The sequence below is a fragment of the Heptranchias perlo genome, chromosome 12 (genome assembly GCF_035084215.1).
Source record: "Heptranchias perlo isolate sHepPer1 chromosome 12, sHepPer1.hap1, whole genome shotgun sequence".
NCBI lineage: Eukaryota > Metazoa > Chordata > Chondrichthyes > Hexanchiformes > Hexanchidae > Heptranchias > Heptranchias perlo.
The window spans coordinates 12477026-12490005 of record NC_090336.1 but is presented as its reverse complement, the minus strand read 5'-3'; the positions used below and the strand labels follow the sequence as shown (position 1 = coordinate 12490005).

At 44.4% G+C, this 12980-nt stretch overlaps 1 protein-coding gene and 1 long non-coding RNA gene across 3 annotated transcripts in view; one reads left to right on the top strand and one right to left on the bottom strand.

Moving 5' to 3' along the window:
• Positions 1-256: 256 nt before the first annotated feature.
• Positions 257-12980, top strand: part of arhgap1 (Rho GTPase activating protein 1) — a 49762-nt gene continuing 37038 nt past the window's right edge. For both annotated transcript variants that reach the window (XM_067993666.1, XM_067993665.1), the window contains exons 1-2: positions 257-335; positions 6879-7034. In XM_067993666.1, the coding sequence (XP_067849767.1) occupies positions 6893-7034 (142 nt within the window). In that variant the 5' untranslated portion in view covers positions 257-335; positions 6879-6892. The remainder of the gene's footprint in view (positions 336-6878; positions 7035-12980) is intronic.
• The window catches only part of LOC137327830 (uncharacterized), a 37260-nt gene continuing 30516 nt past the window's right edge, over positions 6237-12980 (bottom strand). Inside the window, exon 3 of the long non-coding RNA XR_010964555.1 lies at positions 6237-6458. This is a non-coding gene — a long non-coding RNA (uncharacterized lncRNA). The remainder of the gene's footprint in view (positions 6459-12980) is intronic.

Below are 12980 nucleotides of genomic sequence, written 5' to 3'. Positions count from 1 at the left end.
AACATATTAATATTATCATCGATATGCAAAAAAATGGTTTGGTAATGAATTATGTGGTAACAGGAGGAATTGTTTTATTTATTGGTAGCAAATCTAATCGATAGTCTGTCATGTTTAATTGACAGCTTCAATGCTCCGGTCCCTGCTTTCAGGACCGACAGTAATAGCGGACGGACCGGAATAGGGTTTGTAGGCGGTGCGGGACAGTAATGACAGACGGACTGTTGCGATGGGGTGGAATAGAGTTCCGGTTCCGGAGCCGGATGTGACTAGCTGATATTTTCTGTCAGTTCCGGTTGACAGTGAAATTATCAAAACAGCGAGAGTGGGAGAAGGTGAGAGTCCGGGGGAGGGGGAGGGAGGGAGGGGGGGGAGGGGGAGGGAGGGAGGGGGGGGAGGGGGAGGGAGGGAGGGAGGGGGGGGAGGGGGAGGGAGGGAGGGGGGGGAGGGGGGGGAGGGGGAGGGAGGAGGGGGGGGGGGAGGGGGAGGAGGGGGGAGGGGGAGGGAGGGGGGGAGGGAGGGGGGGCGCGCGGGGGGGGAGTCCGGGGGCGCGCGGGGGGGGGAGTCCGGGGGCGCGCGGGGGGTCCGGGGGCGCGCGGGGGGGTCCGGGGGCGCGCGGGGGTCCGGGGGCGCGCGGGGGGTCCGGGGGCGCGCGGGGACGCGCGGGGGGGGGGTCCGGGGGCGCGCGGGGGGGTCGGGGGCGCGCGGGGGGGAGTGACGGCAGCGGCCATATCGGGATCAGGGCCCGTGAGTTGGGGATTGAGAGAGAGAGGGGAGGCTTTGCCCCACCCGCATCGCTGTTTACAGAGGCTGCACTGTGGCGCTCATCCCGCCCCCCCCCCTCTTTCCCCCCCCCCCCTCTTTCCCCCCCCCCCCAACCTCCTGCACCCCTCCCCCTTCTCATCCTTGTTTCAAACCCCTCCAGGGCCTCACCCCTCCCTATCTCTGTAACCTCCTCCAACCCTCCGAGATCTCCGCGTTCCTCCAATTCTGGCCTCTTGCGCAACCCCGATTTCCTTCGCCCCACCATTGGCGGCCGTGTCTTCAGCTGCCTCGGCCCTAAGCTCTGGAATTCCCTTCCTTAATCCTCTCCACCTCTCTACCTCTCTCTCCTTCTTTAAGACGCTCCTTAAAACCTATCTCTTTGACCAAGCTTTTTGGTTATCTGTCCTAATATCTCCTTCTATGGCTCGGTGTCAAATTTTGTCTGATTACGCTCCTGAGAAGCGCCTTGGGATGTTTACTATGTTGCATGACAGTATATGATACTATGTTGCATGACAGTATATGAGAAACATGTATGTAACATAAAATAAGATTCCTATCTGATCAGCCTTGTTTTAGCTGGGCTGGACAATGTAGCCTGTTTTTACAGACTATTAGTCTAACTGATAATATTGAGCTCTCGTCTGTATTAGTTTCCTGCATCAAATGGTCTGGAGTCAACATTTCCTCTGTTTTCCCCCTCCCAACTTCCTATATTTTTGTGGGCGATATACCCGAGATCTGCTGTGGTCTTGGCACCCATGAAAACCGACAAATCGAGGAAAAGCTGATGACTAGCATCAAAAAAAAATGATGCAGCCCCGGAAAAGCTGACAACTCAAAAAAAACCAAACAAACGTGGAACTAAAATAAAATCAGCCCTGAATAAAGGCCCGTGACCAAGACCACTGCTTCAAGATGATTGAATAAGTTAAAATCCTTTTTATTACATTGGATTTCAGGATATTTTATCAGTGTTTTGGGATCACCCTCTACAATCAGAAAACTGAAGCCCAATGCCCTTGTGTATGACATATGCAAAGTAGTTACACAGGAATGTAGTGGGACATTAACTTGTCATAACTTAAGCTACAGTGATACCATACCATCAGTTGTATTATAAGGATAAAATAAATTACTGAAAAAGTGACATTTTTCAAGAGATCAATGTAGAAATTGTTGAATGGTGAAGTGAACTGTGTTGATGTAAAATTTAGATTTTTCACACTTTGTGCACTTCAAGGTGCTGGAAAATGCACCAATGATTCAGCATTGAAGCCAAAAGCACTTTATTCTGGAGGATTTTTGTCCCGTGCTAGTTGTTCTCCTTTTCTTCTTCCCCCCCCCCCCCCCTTTTTAATGCATTGAAGTCTAGGTGAGCTCATTTGACAACAAATAATGTAAAAGAACCATGTCCTAACCGTCAGTTTAAGTCAACTCAGCAATCTTTAGCTGAGTGAACATAATTTGCCACTACGTGACCATCTTGGTCAGAGAGTGATTAATAAAACTTCTGATTCACAGGCTGTGCTACGTTCTCATGGTTATCTCCTTTTTTGGGGAATTTTACGTTAACCTCTATTTTGTTTTAAATGCTCCTTTTGTTCTGTGTCCAAAGATACTTAAGTGAAATGTTGATATCTTAAGTGACAAATGTATAATTCCAAAGTGTCTTATTACAGTAATAATTTAATCAGCAGTATACTATATTTTGGCTAATGACTGGATACCTTCAATGGGTTTAATAGCATGTATGTAATAAATCAGTTGAACTATATTTTGCTAAATCAGTATTCTGTTATAGTTCTTACTCGCACCTGTACTAAATTTAGAGGGCAGTCTGTTCCAGACACCCACTCCGGAATTGTTGACTCCTATAGAGCAGTTTATGGTCTAGATAATCCCAGCCTCCTGGCTGCGACTTGTCAAAAAATATACCAAGGTAATCTTTTCCGAGGAATACAATAGACCCTTTCCAAATAAAATGCTTGACAAGATTTTTCACCTTTTGTCATCGTTGAAAATTGGGCTTTTTGTTTGTACTTTTCCCCTGGTGCCGATCAGAGAATGCTTGCATAACACAATGTTTAATCGCAATCAGATTATAGCGCCTTTCGTAACCTCAAAATGCCCAAAGCACTTTACAACCAATTAAGTATCGTCACTGATGTAATGTAGGGAAACTTTGCAGCCAATTTGCGCACAACAAGGTCCCACAAACGGCAATCATCAGATAATCTGTTTGTGGTTGGTTGAGGGATAAATATTGGCCAGGACACGGGGGGGGGGGAAAAACTCCCCTGCTCGTCTTCGAAATAGTACCATGGGATCTTTTACGTCCACCTGAGGGGGCAGACAGGGCCTCGGTTTAACATCTCATCCAACAGTGCAGCAATCCCTCAGTACTGCAGTGGAGTGTCAGCCTGGATTTTGTGCTCAAGTCTCTGGAGTGGGGCTTGAATCCACAACCTTCTGACTCAGAGGCGAGAGTGCTACCACTGAGCCTCAGCTGAGAATGAAATTCTAGTTTTCACTGTTTAAAGGCCAAGCTGCAGGTAAAAATTTATGTTGAATAAGTACCTTATAACCTATATCAGCTTTATGCTTCCTAGTTAGATGGTCACATCTTGACCTTTTCTTCTTCTTCTTCTTCTTCTCCTTTGCCTTTGGCTAGAGCAACTCTTTGGGAATGTTCCCTGATTTCAGCTGTTGGACGCTTTTAAGTTGACCTCAAACTCCACCTTTGGAATTCCTGTCTTTAACCCATGTTCCTTCCCTCCTCATACGCACACGAGGATCAGATCAGAATACATGCAGTACACTGGAACATCAGTCATTTTCCTGTGTCTTGGTATGTACATATATAGGCTGTGATTTCCCCCTTTCTACAGCTTCCCGTTGATGAACAGGTGCTATCACTAGTTTTGATTCACTGGTTTCACTCACATAACTGTCTACCACGTTCCCTGTGCTCCAAAAAATAGCATACCTGGCTCTGGCCGATTTGCCTAGAGTGTTGAGTGGCGACTTTAACAGTTCCGAAATTAGTGAACGGTTTCAGCACCTCGCGGGTAGTGTGGGCAGGGGCCAGAATGTCTGGCTGCTCACTCAAAAATCTAGCGGTTGGCAACCATGCATTCGAGGTGAGATCAGCACCGAGGCCCTGTCACGTTGAAGCTGCAAAGCAACCTTTGGCTTTGCACAGGCCTAAAATGTAGCTTGGACCCAAACAATCATTGGTGTCTGCACAAAGTTCGCATACTCCTGAATCCCTGGTAATTTTTCCGACAAGTTGTCTGTTTTACAAAAAATGTTGTCTACGTCCCCAGAACAGCAATGGTAGGAATGTTGAAGCGGGGCTCCTTTGGAGATGAAGTCACTGTGTTAGAGCCTTAAAGGCAGGAAAGTCCCAGGTTCTTTGCTGTGTGAGCTGATCTCAGCCGGGGTGTTACAAATAGCCACATTGTGCTGAGTTAGGGAAGGGAAAATTGGTCAGGGCCTCTACAGTCATTCACTATCCAGTGGCCCCTAATGGAAGAATGGGTTTGTGGACACTGGGCATGGCTGTGGTGTCCACAGTTGAACAGCTCACTGTCAAATCTTAAGTATGAATAATGTTTCACACGCGAATGGTTGTGATGCTGCTTCAGTAAGGGAGACAGCACCTTCAGGGCAAGCAACATAATGTACAGTGGATCATGAAGGCGTTTGTCTAGAAATCAAATAACTCTAGACAATGTGCGTAAGAATGTGTATCTCCGGTGCCTATCCGTGATTGACTTTACTGCTTCCTGTATCCACACTGTTTCTCAGTGTCTGTTTGTGTTCAAGCCGGATCCCCCTCTCAGACACACTCACGATTCTGATGTTCATTCTTAACCCTGTGTGCAAAAGATGGCTTGCAGAATTTCAGTTAAAGGAATATTCTGCTGCAGGCTGCATTTAACAAAAAGTTACCATCGTAATAAACTTCTTGTTTTGGAAGCTGCACAAATGTGGGTGTTTAATCTCAGTGAAAGGTCCACTCATTGGGGCCTGAAAACCAAATAACATTCACAGTTCATTGAATCTTAGAAAGGTTACAACACGGATGGAGTCCATGCCGGCTCTATGCAAGAGCAATCCAGCTAGTCCCACTCCCCCGCCCTATCCCCGTAGCCCTGCAAATTTTTTCCTTTCAAGTACTTATCCAGTTCCCTTTTGCAGGCCACGATTGAATCTGCCTCCACCACCCCCTTGGGCAGTGCATTCCAGATCCTAACCACTCGCTGTGTAAAAAAGTTTGTCCTCATGTCACCTTTGGTTCTTTTGCCAGTCATCTTAAATCTATGACCTCTGGTTCTTGACCCTTCAGCCAATGGGAACAGTTTCTCTCTATCTACTCTGTCTAGACCCTTCATGATTTTGAACACCTCTATCAAATCTCTCAACCTTCTCTGTTCCAAGGAAAACAATCCCAACTTCTCCAGTCTATCTACTAAAGTCTCTCATCCCTGGAATCATTCTAATAAATCTCTTCTGCACCCTCTCTATAAGGCCTTTACATCCTTCCTAAAGTGCGATGCCCAGATCTGGACACAATACTCCAGTTGTGGCCGAACCAGTGTTTTATAAAGGTTTATCATAACTTCCATACTTTTGTACTCTACGCCTCTATTTATAAAGCCCAGGATCCTGTATGCTTTTTAACCGCTTTCTCAACCTGCCATGCCATCATCAATGATTTGTGCACATATACCCCCCCCCAGATCTCTCTGTTCCTTTTAGAGTTGTGCCCTTTAGTTTATATTGCCAGTGCTTTTATTATTCGGAGGATTGAACGTTACCACTTCCTTCATCCAAGGCTTGAATTGGCCACTTTCCTCTCTCCTGAAGGTGCTCTCGCTGGGATGTGATTCAATGTATGCTGGCAGCCTTCCGGTACCTCATCCAAATAATCAATAATGTACGCGTCTGGAAAGTAAATGTTGGCAGAGTGTGGGAATGGAGAAGGGCAGCACAGCTGAGTCTGTTCCCATGCCTACTCGTGCACTTTCCAGCAGAGGGGCGCTTGATGGTGATCAAGAATGGGAACTCGGGCTGATTTTCCCTCCCTCCCTCAACCAAGGACTCTGAGGCCAGTTATAGCACCCCCATCTCTGCCTGGTTAAGATCAGCTAAGTCACACAAACTGAGATTGAACTGGAGGGCCTACCTCCTTGTCCATGTGGCTCAGTACCACACTGCAGTTACTCACTGAACCATCTGGAGCGGCCCAGCAACTGGACTTAAAGTTTGGGTTTTCTCCCAACGTCAGGTAGGATCAGTTTGCATAAGCAGGCTGAGTATCCTATGAACTGAAGCCTGTGCTTTTATATTTGCAGAGTGGGAATAATTAACTCTAGTGGTACAATGGTGGTAAATATCACACTGTCAGAGCATTGTGTTCATGTTAAGACTAATAGATTTATTTAACAAGTAAGATATTACAGAGAAGCAGACAGGCAAACCAAGAAACTGCTACATACAATATGATAACGAAAGAATCAGTCCTCAGAGATCAACATATCCTCTGGAATGTGTTTCTTAGTCCCAATAATTTGCAAGATTTTTGGGTGCAACAGTCCTTTGTAGACTTCCAGATGTGATGATGATGAGCGAATGCAATTTATATCTCCGCCTCATGGCGTCCACATGAGCCATTCGCAACTGACCTAAAGACATAAGAGAAATCGCCAGTAGTTATAACAGTTCACAGGTCACCGGGGAAAGAGCTGTCAATCAAACAAAGTCCAAAGTCATAATGGAGCTTACTGTGCTAAGTGGATGTTCCCACCTTGTCTAGTTTTTACATATCTATCAATTCTTTGATTTGTGTATTTTGATTAACACCCAGAACAAAGCCTCTGAATCTTGATTAATTTATAGATCAAACCACCTGACCTGGGTCCCTTGTCAATTTGTCTCTAACCTCCAGACAAGGGAAGGCAGTTTCTATCTTAACCCTAGTTATTGGGAAACTGGTTTCCCTAAAGCACAGAAACTACTTGATGCAGGACAAGAACTCCACTTTTGTCAGAACTGGTCTACTTGGAACAGATCGTTTTTGTAAATCTTGTTTACAATTTGTTTAGGTGAAATATCAGCTATGGCAGCAACCGACCTATTGGTGGATTTGCAAGATGATCTGGTGTCAGATGATACTTCTAACGCTCTTGGCCAACTCAAACTCTCTCCACTGGATGAAAAGACCTGGCCTGTGGAAAGGGATGATGACTTAACAACGTCAGGTAAGTGTCGACTGTGATGAGGTTTCTGCTAAGGAGCAGAGTCAGTGTAGAAGCTGAGTGCTGAGCTCTAACTACCACATAATTGCCAGAGCTATCCTTAAATCTTATCCTTAAAGGAGATGGAGAAGCTGGAATTGGTCAATGGTGGTAGTGTAAAATTGGCTGATGGTGAATCGGCAGTCCATTTTGCATCGCGCCCAATATTCTTATCCATTGAAGTCACCCCTGGAATGTGCAGTGTTACAGAAGAGCACAGCGTAGTAATGGCCACCTTTTTTACTTTCTCCCCCAAAACACTGCCTACTGCTGAATTGCTCTCACATCATGGCCTTCCTTTTGAACCCAGCAGCCACTTGGGCCCTTCTCTTGGCCATGGCACGTGGGATGCTCTGCTTACCATTTACCCCCACTCCTCAAAAGAATGAGGGTGGGTACCCACTCCACAACCATGCCCTCATTCTGCCTCGGGAAGAGAGGAGAGGGAAAACGATTCTGTTGTGAGGACGGTTTTGTTAATTGTATCCATGTGATTTATATCAATTAGTGTTAATTATATTCAGGTGGTGCGTATCAGTTGGGGACTCTTGCATCCATTTATAAGAAAGCTGATCTAGGATGTGGTGTGTGTGTAATGTGGATCTGTGAATAAAGGCTTGGAAGCAACTGAAGATCAGGCTCTAGTATTTTATCCTTCACCACTGGGCTATCCAGTTTATGACAGGTTTCAGAAAGGAGAGAGACCTAGGTCAAAGGGGGAGAAGAAAGAATGAGAGAGGTCTGGTTTGGGGGTGGGGCAAAGGCATCAGAGAGCGAAATCTTGTTTGGAGGGATGGAGTGAGAGACACCTTGTTGAAGGGGTGTGGAAATGGAGAGATCCTGTTGAGGTTGTGGGCAATAGATAGAAAATAGGAGGGTCTTGTTCTTCTGGAACTTGGGAGTTGGGCGGAGGATGATGACCCTTTCTGCAGGAAACGTAGATGCTGCTGGAGCCTCAAATTCCACGGATGGCAAGGAGCCACTTTCAACCTTTTTGGGGGAAGAGTGGATTCCACATTATAAAAGCAAACATAGGGGGAGACCCGCTATCTCTTGTATTAATCGCTGACGCACACTCTCCCTCACCTCTGGGCAACTCAGTAATGCAAGATATTGGCTTTGAAGCTTGGAGGATATAACCCACTGAACCAGGTCTCACTCCAAAAGTACTCAACCCTGTGAGGAATCACAATGCTAAATTCGATAAGGTACTTCCTAGTTACACAGACCCCAGCCTTGGTCCTGCTGTTCCCACATTCTGATCTCTACACTTCAACCTGCAACTCCCCCCACCACACAACCCTACAGCCTCCAGCTGAACATTCCTCCCCACACCTATGTCCGCTGCATACAGTCCCAACTCCATTGCCCTAACCTCACTTTTCCGAAGCCCATCGTCCCCATACCCAGCCTTCCCAGACCCACAATCTAACATCAACCTTTGCCAAGATCCAGTGCCCCCACATGGACCACAATCTCACTGTCCCCATGCCTAGCTTCCAAACTACAATCCAGCTTTATGTTAAGCCTGGGTTACAATGGCCTGGCCATCTACGTGTACACAGGAACATTGACCTGAGAAAGCTGCACGGGTTCAGAGCAACTTATAAAAGCCAAGTTGTTGCTTAAAGAACAACAATACAGTGGAGGGGAGAGGGAAGGAACTTCCACTGTAAAATATCCTTGCTCTCCCCAGTCAGCCAGCCCTCCCCCATCCCGACTTTCTCTCCCGAAGGTGCAGCTCCTGCTGGGTATGGATTGATGGGTGCCAATGAGTGTTGGCATGCTAGTTGATCATAAAGTAGGTCAAATTAAATCAAAAGAAAAATGATAGGAAATGCACAGGTTATAATAAGGAGAGATGAAGGGCAGTATATGAAAATTTTCAACAGTCAGAAAGAGCACTTATCAAATGTCCTATTAAATATGCGAGTTTCTAGGCAATAATTTGCAATTTCTAAACAGTCTTCAAAGAATTTTGTGCAATTTAACCTGCGTTTAACCCCAGATTTTAATAAATCAACACCCAAGACCCCTTATTAAGGACCTTACAGTAGGTATGCTCCCTAATGTGGATTCCTTTGGATCGGTTCAACATTTTTACTCATTTAACCTATGGTATTTACCTAAATTGTATGATCCAAAGGCATGTTAAATCTTAATTTTAATTTAGCCTTTAATTCTGTCCTCAATTACCTTACTTTTCTAATGGTGATGGAAGGCTGTCTTTTATCTCCAATTCTAACCTGTTTAAAGTATTTCTCACTCCCAACTTTACACTTTTGGGCCAGAATTGAGAAGCACAGGCAGATTTTGCCTTTTGTGACATCACCAGCGTGTATCCATCCCCGATTGGCTCCTCAGGCTGTCGGTCAGTCTTGGTGACCAATCCTATAGTGACTTGAGTCCCTAAGGTACCACCCCCCAGCAGTAGAATGCTATTTGACTGTATATTTTGCACCTTTTTGCGCAAACGCAGCTTCTCGGGGAAGAAGGAACCAGGTAAGAATAGTCATTTCAGCTCATTTTAAGAGGGGCTTGTGAGAGCTCAATAAGAGAATTAAGATTTTAGGTTTGTAAATAAAACAATATTAAGGCCTCTGAAGATCAGCTGTTTTGAGCAACCAAGCCAGAAGTGATTTTGATCGCGACCATGAAGGCACGCAAGACCATCCATTTCAGCCTTCCTGGGCAAAGTAAGTCACGGTATTGTGTGGGACTCCAACTGAGGTTTATTTAAAATAACGATAAAACTGGAGCTGCGCTTGTTTCCTTGGTGGGTTAAGGGCACAGCTCAGGAGCCATGCAGGTCGAAATAAAGTCCCCAGGTTCAAGTTAACTGATTTCAGACAGGCAGTAGTTGTAGTAATACAATCGGTCTGAGAATCCGGGAGCAAGGAGGGGAGATTATTAGTCAGGGTTCCTCGTCTTGCTCACTGTCCAGTGATGTCTCCTGGCGAACGCCCATACTTGTGTGCCGGATGAGAATAGGATTGGGTTCAGCTGCCCTCCATGGTCAGTAGCCTGTCAACACCTACTGTCTGGGCTTAAGACACGAAGAGTAGCTACTATGGCATAGTACTGGAGGCTGCAGCACTCAAGGAATCGCACCCCAGCAAGAGTCATTACCTGGAGGAGTAAAAAGGTTAGAGTTATTTTAAGAACTTGCTGCCCTGATATTTGCGCTCTATCTGGACATAAAGGACAGGAAATGACCAAATGGAACATCTACCATGTGTCATCCAGACACAGTGCAGCCTACATGCAATGTCAACCCCCCCCACCCCCTCCACTCCCAAGCAATGCAATCTCCGGGGAGAGGCAGAAAGAAAAGAGGAACAAAAAAAACTTCAGTTTAGGAAAAGACTGAGAAATTTTTCCCTGACCCCTGAAGGCAATCTAGCAAGCTCCAGGAGACTGCAGTAAGTGATGTGACTAATTACAGCTAAACCGTACTAACTTTCTAAAGCTTGAGATGTCTTCCAACCTCCATTTAACACTCAGTTACTAACCTCTTATTTCTGATGAACTTTCAAGCCTCGATATGATCAATCTTCAGTCGGAAAACAATCTTCTAACAGGCACAGGTTTGAATTACTGAGGTTTGATTCTCAGTATTCTGTTTGTATTTAAGACACTAGCAGATCTCCATGATATTGCTCATGATGAGTCAGTGGGTAAGCTGTTGCAAGGAGGGGGGTCTTGCAGCGATGTGAAAATGGGGGAGGAGTGCACATCGGCGATGAAAGAATTTGTAAGAGTTCTGCCCAGTGACTACAGCAAATGTTTTTCATTCCTTGAAAATAATTAGTGTTTTGCTTACCCACTGCAGCCATGATCACTGCACCTGCCTATTTTTGGTTTATAAGGAGAATTTGGAAATAACCATTCATCGAATTGTACGGCACAGAAGGAGGCCATTTGGCCCATCGTGACTGTGCTGGCTCTTTGAAAGAGCTAATCAATTAGTCTCACTCCCCTGCTCTTTCCCCATAGCCCTGTAAATTTTTCCTTTAAGAAACTTGCACAAAAATGTATTTACGGATCTGTGATTCATAAATGTTTGAACGTTGGTTGTTTCCAAAATCTCAGCATAAACAAAAAGGCAGGTGTTGTTATCATCCGTCTGTGTGTCTATCTCTGCCTCACCTACAGTTTTTTGAAATAAGTAATTGCAAATAGCATTCCTGTCAAACTATACCTCAAAGGTTATAAAGTTCATGTTCCAATTTATTTTGAGATCATTTGGGAAAACCAAATAATGACAATACTGTCATAGGCTGAGGAAAGTCTAGAGCTGTTGCACGGAGAATCATACTGAGGCAGGCTGGGTGGGAGGTTGTCTGTACTGCACATGCTCTGGAATTGCAGGCCCAGGTGCAGTTATTATCTTTTTTGAGCTGACAGACTAATAGCTCTGGAAAGAATATGAATTTCAACTCAACCTTTTTGAGGCCTCCGAATAAAAACACCGATGAAGGTATTTAAAGACACAGGTTGGTTTAAAGGTAAGTTCAATCATTCTGTAAAATGTGTATTTTATTATGACTTCATTGTTACCGTATTTTCAAAATTAGAAATTTCTGTTCTTGCATAAAATAGCTTAGAATTTTTAAGAAATATTTTGTGATTTGCTTCAGTTTCTCCATTTTTAATAGGTAATTTTCTCCTGATATGCTGCTGTTTTAGGAATATGAAATTTTCATATGCAAGTGTGTAACATCAAGGTATGACATGCGAAGAGTAGAAAATATCTCGAATGTATCGTTTCTATATTATAAAAACAGTACATCTGGCACACATTTCCTGTCCGTCAAATTCAACTTGCAAAGAAAAGGATATTAAAATAAACCCCCAAGGAACTGTACAGGAACACCCAATACAGATGTTTGCAGCTTAATTGCCATCTGTATGAACTCATCCTGCTTTTACTTATCCAGCACCTACCTACACTTAGCTCGGTATAAAGTTCCTGACCTTATAACAGCAGCACTTCCTCTAATGCGTCGAAAGCAAATATATATTTAAGTGGGGTAGAAAATTAAGCTGACTAAGCTAATTAGCATGTATCAGCACGGGAAGAGTGATCCAACCGTGGCTAACTAGAGAAGTTAAAGATAGTATTAGATTAAAAGAATAGGCTTACAATGTTGCCAAGAAGAGTAGTAAGCCTGAGGATTGAGAGGGTTTTAGAAATCAGCAAAGGATGGTCAAGAAATTGAAAGAGGGAGAAAATTGAATGAGAGTAAAATAGCACAAAATATAAAAACAGATTGTAAGAGGTTCTACAAGTATGTAAAAAGGAAGAGATTAGCAAAAGTAAACGTGGGTCCCTTAGAGGCTGAGACAGGAGAAATTATAATGGGGAATAAGGAATGGCAGAGACGTTAAAACAAATATTTTATATCTGTCTTCACAGTAGATGTCACAAAAAACATACCAGAAATAGTGGGGAACCAAGGGCCTAATGAGAGGGAGGAACTTAAAGTAATTAAGATTAGTAAAGAAAAAGTAATGGAGAAACTAATGGGACTAAAAGCTGATAAATCCCCTGGACCTGATGGCCTACATTCTAAGGTTTTAAAATAGGTGGCTGCAGAGATAGTGGATGCATTGGTTTTGATCTTCCAGAATTCTCTAGATTCTAGAAGGGACCATGTAGATTGGTGGGTAGCAAATGTGACCCCACTATTCAAGAAAGGAGAGAGTAAACAGGGAACTATAGGCCAGTTAACCTGACATCAGTAGTAGGGAAAATGCTAGAAGAATCTATTATTAAGGACGTAGTAACAGATATTAGGAAATCATAATATGAGTAGGCAGAGTCAACACAGTTTTATGAAAGGGAAATCGTGTTTGACAAATCTGAGTTTTCTGAGGGTGTAAGTAGCAGGGTAGATAAGGGGGAAC